The sequence below is a fragment of the Gekko japonicus genome, unplaced genomic scaffold, assembly GCF_001447785.1.
Source record: "Gekko japonicus isolate JY-2015 unplaced genomic scaffold, Gekko_japonicus_V1.1 scaffold2076, whole genome shotgun sequence".
Lineage (NCBI taxonomy): Eukaryota > Metazoa > Chordata > Lepidosauria > Squamata > Gekkonidae > Gekko > Gekko japonicus.
The window spans coordinates 185,521-197,437 of record NW_015166482.1 but is presented as its reverse complement, the minus strand read 5'-3'; the positions used below and the strand labels follow the sequence as shown (position 1 = coordinate 197,437).

The window sequence follows — 11,917 nt, the reverse complement described above, 5'->3', positions numbered from 1 at the left end:
ACTACCGACCTTCTGGTCTGCAGCTCAGCGTCTTAACCTCTGAGCCACCGTGGCCCTGTAACTACCCGTAACTTACAGATTCGTGGGGAGGGCGGGGTAAAAATGCATATATAAATGAATGAACAGCAAGATTCGAGTCCAGTAGCACCTTAAAAGACCAAGAAGATATCAAAGGTAAAAGCTTTCAAAAGTATCTGATGAAGGGAATGCTAACTCACACTTGCACCCTGGAAATCTCGTTAGTCTTATAAGTTGCTACTGGACTGGAATCTTCTACCACAGTCCAGGATGGCTACCCACCGTGTAGATGAACAGTTTTTGGAGCACAACCTTTTTGGGGCCACTTCCCCAGTCGCCTACAGAGCTTCTGACGCTATGACTCTATTTGCCTTTACAAAGGTCACACTTATTGCCTTTCAGAAAACACAGTAATGTTTAATAAAACGATGGCATGCTGCTCCTTGCTTTGTCACTCTCCAGTGTCATAATAGTGAATTTATCACACAGAATATCCACTGTTACACAGCACACCCATTGTATGCATTTTTAACTCTGTTTTGTAGGAGTTTTAACTCTGCTCTTTAATAGTTTTAATGATGTGTGTCGGGGGGTTGATTTTAATGGTTTGAAAAAAGTGATTTTATCATAGAAGAATCATAGAATTGGAAAGGACCTCCGAGGTCACCTAGTCCAACCCCCTGCACAATGCAGGAACATTCACAAATACACACCCCACACACCCCAGGGACCCTGTTCCATGCCCAGAAGATGACAAAAAAACCTCCAGGATCCCTGGCTAAACTGGCCTGAAGAAAAAATGCTTCCTGACCCTAAAGTAGGGATCAGCATTTCCCTGGGCGTGTAAGAAAGGGCCACGAGAACTAAGCACTGAAGCAACCCTTCCTCCCCTCCCTCTCATGATCTGCCTAAGTCCACAGCATCAGCAGTGCAGTCAGATGGCCATCTAGCCTCTGTTTAAAATTGTTATCTGCCTTGGTGGCCCTTGTAAGGGCAGAAAGGTTGGGAACAAATGTTGTAAACAAACAAATAAATATCCAGGACAGACAAATATGCATCTGGGTGCCAATTTAGCTTCTTCCTGCTTGTCCCTACTAAGGTAACACAAAACTCTCTTCTCTCTGTCTCTGTGCCTTTTGGCGGCAGCCAAAAGATGTGGGGGCAGAAAGGGGAAAGTGGCCCCCACCGACCAGCTGTCTGGCAGGGCTAGAAGCACAGTGTTCCCTCTAAGCTGAGTTAGTGTGAGCTAGCTCACAGTTTTCTAGCCTCCAGCTCACAGATGTTTGTGTTAGCTCAGGAAGGATGGCTCCAGAGCAAACTAATTCAAGCAGCAGCCAAACTGCTCGCTCACAACTTTAATGCTAGTAGCTCACAAAGTAGAATTTTTGCTCACAAGACCCCGTAGCTTAGAGGGAACATTGCTTGTGGTACCTAAAAAACTAACAGATTTATTGTACCTATGAAGCTGCCCAATGCTGACTCAGACCATTGGTCCATCCAAGTGGGTACTATCTGCTCGGCGTGGCAGCAGCTCTCCTGGATCTCAGGCAGAGGCCTTTCACACTACCTGCTGCCTGGTCGCCTTTGCCTGGAGATGCCGGGGACTGAACCTGGGACCTTCTGCACGCCAAGCAGAGGCTCTGCCACTGAGTCCCAGTCCCTCCCCGTGAACACATGCAAGTTCAAATCAGATGCCTAAACTTTTGTGATCTCATTTTTAAATGTTAAGAAGTTTTACTCACACATGTTGGTTCTGGGAGACTGGGATCGTTCTCAATGACAATTTTCTTTGCTTCCTCCAGGTTTTTTTCACGTCGCAGCGCATCTTCTGCCTGACATTTAAAAAAAAATAGTAATTTATTCTGGTAATCCATTAAAAAAAGAGAAAAGAATGTAGACCACAATCCAAAACAATTCAAATTAGTGGAAATCTTGCTATCACATTCAAGTGTGTGGTAGAGTGCCCTCTAGGAAGCCTATACTACTGCGTGTAGATAGGATCCTACTATGTGATTTTTGTATCATTTCATGTGTCATGTTAGAAGGAGAAAAGACTGGATTTATATCACACTCTTCACTCGGAGTCTCAGAGCTGCTTACAAACTCCCTTCCCCTCCCCACAGCAGACACCCTGTGAGGTAGGTGGGGCTGAGAGATCTTTCGAGAACTGCTCTTTCAAGAACAGCTCTGAAAGAACTATGGATTGTCCGAGGTCATCCAGCAGCTGCAAGCGGAGGAGTGGGGAATCAAACCCGGTTCTCCCAGATTAGAGTCTGTGCACTTAACCACTGCACCAGACTGGCTCTCATGCTTTGCTTCAGTTCTGGTTTTTGACTGCATCAGAATTCCAGGTCGAGGGGGGGGGGAGGCTGACATTAGGTAATCCATACACCTGCATTTATATGCTAGGGATAGGTGGAAATAGTTAATAATTGGGATTCTTCATTATCACCACTCAAAGAGAGAAGAACGAGCCAGGTTCATGCATATGTCAGTTTAGCATCCAGGTGAAACTAATGCAGAGCATTAAGTACATCAAAGGGTTTGGACATGGGGCCAGTTCACACATAATGTGCATGCCACTTGAGGATCTGTAGCGCAATGTGAAAGTTCGTGCCAATGAGAAAAATTGTGATATGATGCAGCACAACAATTCGTGATGCTGGCAATACAAAAAAGCACTCAGCCATGGGATTCTGCACCTGAGCAGCAACCCATTTAAACTGGGACGCACCTGTGCAAAGTAGCCATGTGGCAGCTATGGCAACTCCGCATGCGTAGTGACTCACTTCCAACCAGACTCTGTGCGAACGCAAAGTCACACAGTAAGTTTTCCCTGGTCAACATCAGGCCTCGTTAGGGCTGCCAAGTCTCGTTGAATCGTGGCGGGGGATCGTCATTCTTTACAGGAGCTCTGCCGCGGGGGACGGCAACAGGCGTTGCACCGCCATCGCCAGGATGTGACGCTACGCGTCGCTCTGGCAACGTTGCGTCACATCCTGGCGACGGCGGTGCAACGCCTGTTGCCATCCCCCGCGGCAGAGCTCCTGTAAAGAATGACGATCCCCCGCCACGATTCAACGAGACTTGGCAGCCCTAACGAGGCCTGATGTTGACCAGGGAAAACTTACTGTGTGACTTTGCGTTCGCACAGAGTCTGGTTGGAAGTGAGTCACTACGCATGCGGAGTTGCCATAGCTGCCACATGGCAACTTTGCACAGGTGCGTCCCAGTTTAAATGGGTTGCTGCTCAGGTGCAGAATCCCATGGCTGAGTGCTTTTTTGTATTGCCAGCATCACGAATTGTTGTGCTGCATCATATCACAATTTTTCTCATTGGCACGAACTTTCACATTGCGTTACAGATCCTCAAGTGGCATGCACATTATGTGTGAACTGGCCCCATGTCCAAACCCTTTGATGTACTTAATGCTCTGCATTAGTTTCACCTGGATGCTAAACTGACATATGCATGAACCTGGCTCGTTCTTCTCTCTTTGAGTGGTGATAATGAAGAATCCCAATTATTAACTATTTCCACCTATCCCTAGCATATAAATGCAGGTGTATGGATTACCTAATGTCAGCCTCCCCCCCCCCTCGACCTGGAATTCTGATGCAGTCAAAAACCAGAACTGAAGCAAAGCATGAGAGCCAGTCTGGTGCAGTGGTTAAGTGCACAGACTCTAATCTGGGAGAACCGGGTTTGATTCCCATCGTGACCTGGGCCTGCCAAGCCGCGGTGGGGGATCCGTATGTCTCCACAGGATCCCTGCCGCGGGGGACAGCGATACGTGTTGCACCGCCGTCACCAGGATGTGACGCTACGCGTCGCTCTGGCAACGGGACTCCAAACAGCCCCGTTGCCAGAGCAACGCGTAGCGTCACATCCTGGCGACAGTGGTGCAACGCGTATTGCTGTCCCCCGCGGCAGGGATCCTGTGAAGACGCACGGATCCCCCGCCGCGGCTTGGCAGCCCTAATTGCCAGTCCATTACCATAATAGTAACTTTGGTGGGTTTCCTACTGTGAGCCAACCTTGCAGGGAGGACTTGCGAGGTTATGCCGGGAAAGTCAGGAGTTTGTCCTTTGGCTCCTGGCTGGAGGGACATAGGAGGACTGGAGGCCTTTTTGACACAATACTCTACCTGTACATGACACACAACTCCACCAACCCTCCGGCACACATCCCCATGTAGACAAACAGAACGTGTGAACTGGGCACTCCTGAACATTGTATCAGTTCCTGTAAGTTATAATGGAGTACATTTTTCCATCTACACAGTAGCTGCCACCTGGTCACCCGATCTGCACATTATGTTTTTCCACAGAGTACACATCCAAGCATGGGTGGAACTACTCACGTGGGTAATATGAGACCACCATAAAAATTAGGGGGAAAAAGACAGCTGTGAGGGGACATGATAGAGGCTTATAAAATTATTTATTTATTTATTTATTTAACCTTCGATTTACCGTATATACCGCCCTAACCCCCCCAATGGGGGTCTCTGGGCGGTTTACAACTTTGTAGTGCTAATCACTTTTATGGATCCCTAACTATGGGCACATTCTCAGGGGTTGGGTCAGCCTACATGGGTGGGAAAAATTAGACATGGGGTGGGGAAAAAGGGATAGAGAGAACTTTTTCTCCCTCTCTCATAATACTAGACCTGGGGAACCCAGCATAATTGATGGGCAATAGATTCAGGAAAGACAAAAGGAAACGCTTACTTACTTGACGGTCAGTGAATGTGTGGAATACACTGCCGGTGGTTGTAGCAACGGCCTCACACATAAATTGCCTTTAAAATGGGATTAAGCCAAATTCATGGAGGAGAGGCCAATCAATGGCTGTTAGACATGGAAAGTAAAGGGAACCTCCATAGTCAGAGGCAATAAACTACTGAATACCAGTGTTGGAGGCAACAGCAGCAGGGCTGAAGGCCTCAGCCTGTATACTCTGTTTGTTGGCCCTTATGGACAACTAGTTGCCTGCTAAGTGAAACAGAATGCTGGACTAAGCTAACCACTGGCCTGCTCCAGAAGAGCTCTTCCTATGTTCTTAAACAGAATTCATGTCAAAGCCCAAATTCGGTAAAAGGTGCTATTTTGTTATCAGTTAACTTGTCAGGTAAAGTTGAACCAATGAAGACAGTACCTTCAAAGCTGTTTTGAAAGGCTTCTCCTCTGTTCCATCGCCTGTGGAGTCGCATCCCTCTCGGTCTGAGACGTACATCTCTCCTGTAAAAGCACACAGAGACGCTGATCCGAGCTGCTGTTTTGTGTACACACACGCAGCCACACACAACTCAAGTCAGAGAAAACACCCACCTCATTCTCCAGGCCACAAGTCATTGTACAGACTGTTGAAAATGAAGGTCAAGCGTTTGTGTGTTTCTCTACTTTGGTGCTGGGTTTCTTAGCGGCAGAGACTCCCAACCCAAACTCCCAGAGTTCACAGAAACAGACAAGCAAAGACAAGGAATTTTGTGTTACTCTTTGGCTGCGATCAAACACACTACATCATTTGCTTTCAATCCACTTTCAGTGCACTTTCCAACTGGATTTTACTGTGCGAACTGGCAAAATCCAGTCGGAAAGTGCACTGAAAGTTGATTGAAAGCAGATTATTTAGTGTGTGTGATCACAGCCTTTCTGTTCCAAATTTATACTTGTTATGCCCTAGGAGACTGTCAGCAAGAATGAAGGATTTGGAGTGTTGCTTCCTGCTTTTGTGTGTCCCCCCCAAAAATACTTTCTCCTGTTTGCTCTATAGCATTTGAGTTAGGTAGCTTCAGGTGGTCAGCAGTGTTGGTTTGAAGCAGGAGAACAAATTTAGAGTCCAGTGGCACCTTTAAACCTTTGTTGGTCTTAAAGGTGCCACTGGACTCTAAAGCTGAGTTAGGTGTTTGCTGTTTAGGTGCCTTATGTCAACCCCTGGGTTGCCACGGAAGCTGGAGGGAGGCCTGCTGTGGCTGGGAATGTTCACTTTCACTTTCTGCTCATTTACTTTCACTTTCTGCTCATTTAGCCAGCTAGATTTAGAAATGTAACGAGCTCCTGGTGTCGGTTTTCCCCCTAGGAAGATAGGACTGTTATATTCTGGCGGGCTCGCTGCTTAGTGTGATTGGATCAGAGCCATTAAAGCAGGGGTGTCGAACTCATTTGTTATGAGGGCCAGATCTGACATAAATGAGACCTTGTTGGGCCAGGCCATGCGTGTCATAAAATGTAATGCCAGGTAGCAGAGATATAAATTTTTATAAAGGACACAAACGTAAAGATTTTTTTTTACTTAAAATAAAAACATGCTTAAAATATTAGCTCTGTAAGCTGCAAACCTACTTTTGATTTATTGACAATCACCACAGAAATCTCACGTTCAGACTTCTGAGTCCAGGACCCAGGTTAAAACATGAAACGTGATTAAGAGTCTGGCAAAGCAAACTATGATGCTGCAGCAGCAGAACTGGAAGCAGGAGATGGCCAGTTCCACCGCGGGCCTGATGGAAGCCCTCCGGGGGCCTGATCCGGCCCCTGGGCCGCATGTTTGACACCCCTGCATTACAGAGTCGGGGGTGTGTGTGGTATAACTGCTAGCTTTGAGCGCTTTTGGGTTAGTTCTAACACAAACATTAAGAGTCTGGATACCTTCACTGTCTCAATAAACTTTTATTCTTATGAATGACTGTTGTTGGGAACTGAATGCTCCAGGGTTCTGACACCTTTGGAAGAGGCCTGTCATAGCTCATAAGAAAGTGGAAGGGGATTACCTTGCCCATCTGGTTACAGGAAGTAACGGGGGGGGATTTTCAAGGATGAAGACAGGGTTATAAACAGGCCTGGTGGAAAAAATATCCCCCAAATAGAGGCTTAATGTGTGGAAATGGGTAGCTGAAGCTTTTAATGGCACAGAGATAAGGTAAATAATATCACCTGGGAAATCCCATTAAGCCACTATTAGAGAGGGTTGGAATAAGATCTGGGAGACTTAGGTTTGAATCTCCACTGCCAGGGAAGGGTGCAGGATAACCTTGGGCCGGCCACACAGGGTCAGCCTAACCCTAACACAAAGAGCAGCTGTGACGATAAGAGGAAGGAGAATGATGCAAGCTGCTTTGGTCCCCACCAGGGAGAAAAGGAATAAATAAATTTCTGTTTGCATTTTAATGAAAGAAGAGTGCTTAAAGCATGAATCGACCACATGCAGTCTGCTGTGATCCATTCCGTGGTAAGCGGGGATTCAAAGAGAGGTTTCCCAAATCCTGCTCTGGCACCCAGAGACCTGTAGTCAACCCTCCCTTCCACTTTTGCTTGCTGGGGTGGTTTTCTGTTTGCAGGAGGTATGTAAACACTTTGGGGAGGCTACACAGTCCCTTCACCCACCTTAAGGAAAAGAACCGACCTAACAGCCCACCCTTTAGTCTCTGGCCTACAACTTCTCCTCCCGCTCTTTGGTTTCCATGGCAGCAGGTGGATGGAACCTATGCACAGGCTTCGGCCCACCTAGCTTGGGGAGAAACCAATACCTCCCCCCCTTAAAATGCAGCCACGGACACACCCCTTCAAGGGGTCCCCTTGTTTGCAGGGGACCCATTTTGCCTGCCGCTGGTTGGCAAAGGGCCAGGCATGCCGCTGGAAAAGGCAATGCTGAAGATTAGGGGTGCGTTGACACATGCTAAATAACGCAGTTTCAATCCACAGTGACAGTTTGCAAGTGGATTTTGCCATTCCACACAGTAAAATCCAGTTGCAATTGACAATGTTCCCGCTAAGCTGTGGAGTCTTGTGAGCAAAAGTTCTACTTTGTGAGCTACTGACATCAAAGTTGTGAGCAAGTGATTTGGCTGCTGCATCAATTAGTTTGCTCTGGAGCCCTCCTTCCTGAGCTATGACAAAAATGTGTGAGCCAGAGGCTAAAAAACTGTGAGCTAGCTCACACTAACTCAGTTTACAGGGAACAGTGGTTGCAAAATGTGTCTCCAGCCGGTCAACACCTCCGCATTGAACCTACTTCCTTTTCCTTTAAAAAACCTCTTGCATCAGTTCCCAGAACTGAACACGGAGTGGGGAGGCAGGAAAACGCGTGGCCCGAATCACAACGGCTCTTTCCAAGGAGATTTATCTGGGTAACCCAGTATCAAAGGGCAGGTCCGCAGAAGCCCTGATTTTGAACAGCTGCTGGTTATACCCAAATCTCTTGTGTTTCCTGGCCCAGCCGAAACCTGGGGGGGGGGCCCCTCGTGCCACAGATAAAACTTGGGGTTTTAAAAAACCGGGAGCGTAATGGTGGCTAAGAAGACCATCTTTTTTTCTTTTCTTTTTCTCATTAACATTTTATTGGTAGGATTAAAGCAATAAAACGAATATAACAATAAAAATATACATAAAGGTCATAAGAACAGTTATACATTCAAACCAACACACTAATTACAAAAAAGGTAAGCTTTAAAGAATGATACATTCTTCAATAAATCTTTGAACAAAGTGACTTATTTTAGCCTCAATTTGTAATTGATGCCTGTACCGTTTGTTGCTTTAGATACAACCAAGTGTCTTCTGCCCTCAAGAATATCTGTAGACATTCAATGATATATCTAACCATATTAAACACAAAGTACTAAAGATGGTCTTTTTTTTTTTATGGTTCAAATAAAGAAGACCATCTTTAATTCATCCCTTGCAATGCACCAGAGGCCGCCGAAGCAAACGATCCGGAACCTCACTGACCCAGACAGCACCCAACCGGCCCCGGTGAAGCATAGGGAGAACGACACCCACCCCCGTGCCCTCCAGAGCCCCCAGCCCCAGATCCGCCAGGAGGGCAGGAATAATCCCCTACCCCTTCCTTCCTTCCCCATTGCAAGCTCACCCAAGGCCAGCCTCTCCGCGTTCTCAATGATCACTGCAGACATGGCTGCTCTCCTAAAAGCCCGGCCGCGACAGAGGGGCGCTGCTCTTCGGGCTGCCTCTTTGGCTTTCCACCGGCTCCCCAGAAATTACGCCCGATGGCAGCCGGATTGCATCAGGCGCACGCAGCTCGCCCTGCCGCAAAGCAAAGCCGAGTGCCGCACGGAGCCGGGTTGATCCCACCCTCTGCAACGCCGCTTGCCGGGGAAGGAGGCGGCTTTGCCGGGCAGGAACAGGAGGCGTGTCGCCTGCAAGGCTGACGTCGGGTTTTTTCCGTTTCAGGCTCGCGAGTTGCATCGGCTACGTTGTCTTTTGAGAAGCACTCTGGTTCAAATGAATATTGTTTATTGAAACTACATAGATATAACAAAATACTGATATCCTCACGGTAAATTGTTTATGGTTTATAGGGTCACTTTGTTTTTCACATTGTTAGATATGCTATTGAATGCCTATTGATAGTTTAGAGGGCAGAAGGCACTTTATTGAGTTAATAACAGCGAACAGAACAGGCTTTAATTAGAATACATTGTAAAAACAAGGTATTTTGTTCCAAAGTTTATTGAATTATACATCATTTTTCAATGCTTACATTTTTTATTCATATTGTACTGGTTAATATGTTTAACTGTTCTTTAGTTCATTATGGACTTGGCTAATGTTATAAAAATGTGATTGTTATGTTTTCTAATTGTATTATACCAATAAAATGTTATTGGGGAGAAGCACTCTGCCTGTGCACAGAGATGCGTTGCTTTTCAAGTTTTGTTTTTATAGAACTATTTTTTTTTGGGGGGGGGGCTCTCTGTATATGCTCTGTAGAAGCACCTGCCCTGAACAGTCTCCCAGCATTTTTACAGCACGAGTTGGCCCGCCTGTTCTATGGGACCGAGGAGCTATTCGGCAGCTGCTGTTCATAAGACAGGGTAAAAGCCGGAAATAGTGCCGCAAGAAAACAGTAGGGTGCAGTACAGACGCTCGAGAACAGTATTTTAGACATTTAAAAAGCAGCATTCTCGCACTTTTATTTACCCTTTTGAGGCCAAAATGCCTCCGGAATAGGCTAGAAGGCCATTAAACTAATAATAGCATCACTAACAACTGCGAGAAAGGTTAAGGGCACTCCAGGACAGTATTTTGGAAACCAAGACGCAGAAATACTGAGCTCGGACATCACACGCGAGAGGTGGGATTTGCACCCCGGGGCATGCAAAAAGTCCAAGGCGACCACCCCGGGGCTCTGGGAGGCGGGGGAACGTTTCGCGCGCCCCCACCGCGGTCGTTGTTGCTGCCGCCGCCGTTGGCGCAACCCCCTGCACAGTTACTCCAGAGCAGCCCTATTGAGCTTCATAGGGCGTTGCCGACGAGCAGCCTGGCTGGAAAGGACAGGAGGCATTTGTCTGCAGAACTGAGAGGGTTAAACTCAGGGAGCTGTTGGCTAGAGAGGCCATGCAAGGAATGGAGTGGGTGGGAAAAGAGGATAGGCTCTTTTCCGGGGTGGAGGGAGGGTTTGCTTTGATGGGCAAAAGAGAGCGGGAAGAGCTTCAGATAGGCAACAGCCGGAGAAAGTCGTGCACCCGGATCCCAGGAAGGTTTACTCACAAGGACGTCATGGGAGGGGGTTGGTTTTATGATGTGTGTTGGGGGGGGGGATTTTAAATACTTTCAAAGTTGTGATTTGCTTTCCTATGTTTTAATTTGTTAGCTGCTTTGGTGACCCTTTTGGGGGAACAGAGAGATGAGATCTGAATCTTGTAAATAAACATAATTTCTCAGCCACGGTGTTCCTAAGGAGGTCCAGACAGGAGTCCCAGGCGTTATTAGGAGGGAAGGTGTTCTTTTGCAAAACCACAAACATCCTTGGCTCATCACATGTCCCTTGTGGGAAGGCTGATATTTTCCTGTTATTAGCCAGGTGTTAACTTTCTTCATGACAGAATAACAAGCAGAGTTCAGCAATTCCTAGTAAGGGGCCTAATGACGCCTAATATGGTCATGCAATCTTGTGTGTTCCGCAAAGGCTCTATTTCTTATCTGGTTCTCCTATTTGCAAAAGCTATGTTCCCTTAATGATTTGCAAAAGCAAATGTGTTTCCCTAATGGAATGGCCTTATAATGCAAGTAAATTCAGGTGCATGCTTTACTGTCACTTTTTCCCAGGCTCCAGTTTACCTTGAGATGTAGACCGTGGTATGGACTAATAGGCAGTCATAGGAAGCCAAAGTCATAACATCTGGGACAGATTTTTAAAGAGCCAAATAGAGATGGCTTACTTTCCTGAAGGACCACACAGGCATCTCTTAAAAAGCTCGCTACCTAAAATAGCACAATGACATTAATCCTGGTCCACAAAGTATAACAAGGATGCTCCTTCTGAGCCACTGGGGCAACCCTGTCTCTTTACCAGGATTGGTGATGTAATTCCATTCTTTTTTGTCTTATTTTTGCCTTTTTGATTACCTTTCACAGTTGGAGGCGACCCCAGAGAAAGGGGAAGGAGACGGAAGAGGAGGACCCAGAGGGACCTGGAACGGGCAAGGGATCAAGGAAAGGTCCCCATCCCGCCCAGCCTGGGAGTGGTGTTGAATTTTGGGAAAGAGCTGTGCCAGAGATTGTGACTCAGGACACTAGGACCGCAGATGTACGCAGCCGATGCTTCCGGCTGTTCTGCTACCATGAAGCCAGTCGACCTCGAGAGGTCTACAGCCATGGACTTTGCAACCACTGGCTGAAGCTGGAGAGACACACCAAGAAGCGGATCCTGGGGCAGTTCCTGGCTACCCTGCCCCAGGAAATGCAGTGCTGGGTCAGAGGATGCAGTCCTGAGACCAGTTTCCAGGCGGTGGCCCTGGCCAAAGGTTTCCTCCTGAGTCAGGCAGAGGAGAAGAGGCAGGCACAGCAGGTGAGAGGGTTTCCTCAGTTCAAGCAACGACCTTTTCCTAAGGCCTCCCTGCCAGATATTTCGACCTCTAGAGACTTCACTAGG

At 47.2% G+C, this 11,917-nt stretch overlaps 1 protein-coding gene across 1 annotated transcript in view; it reads right to left on the bottom strand.

Annotated features, from left to right (window-relative positions):
* Nucleotides 1–9,065, bottom strand: part of NARS (asparaginyl-tRNA synthetase) — a 33,395-nt gene extending 24,330 nt beyond the window's left edge. The window contains exons 1-3 of the mRNA XM_015412132.1: nucleotides 8,894–9,065; nucleotides 5,180–5,262; nucleotides 1,761–1,850 (exon numbers count right to left, since the gene is read on the bottom strand). Coding sequence (XP_015267618.1) covers nucleotides 1,761–1,850; nucleotides 5,180–5,262; nucleotides 8,894–8,936 — 216 coding nt within the window. The 5' untranslated portion in view covers nucleotides 8,937–9,065. The remainder of the gene's footprint in view (nucleotides 1–1,760; nucleotides 1,851–5,179; nucleotides 5,263–8,893) is intronic.
* Nucleotides 9,066–11,917: the final 2,852 nt, after the last annotated feature.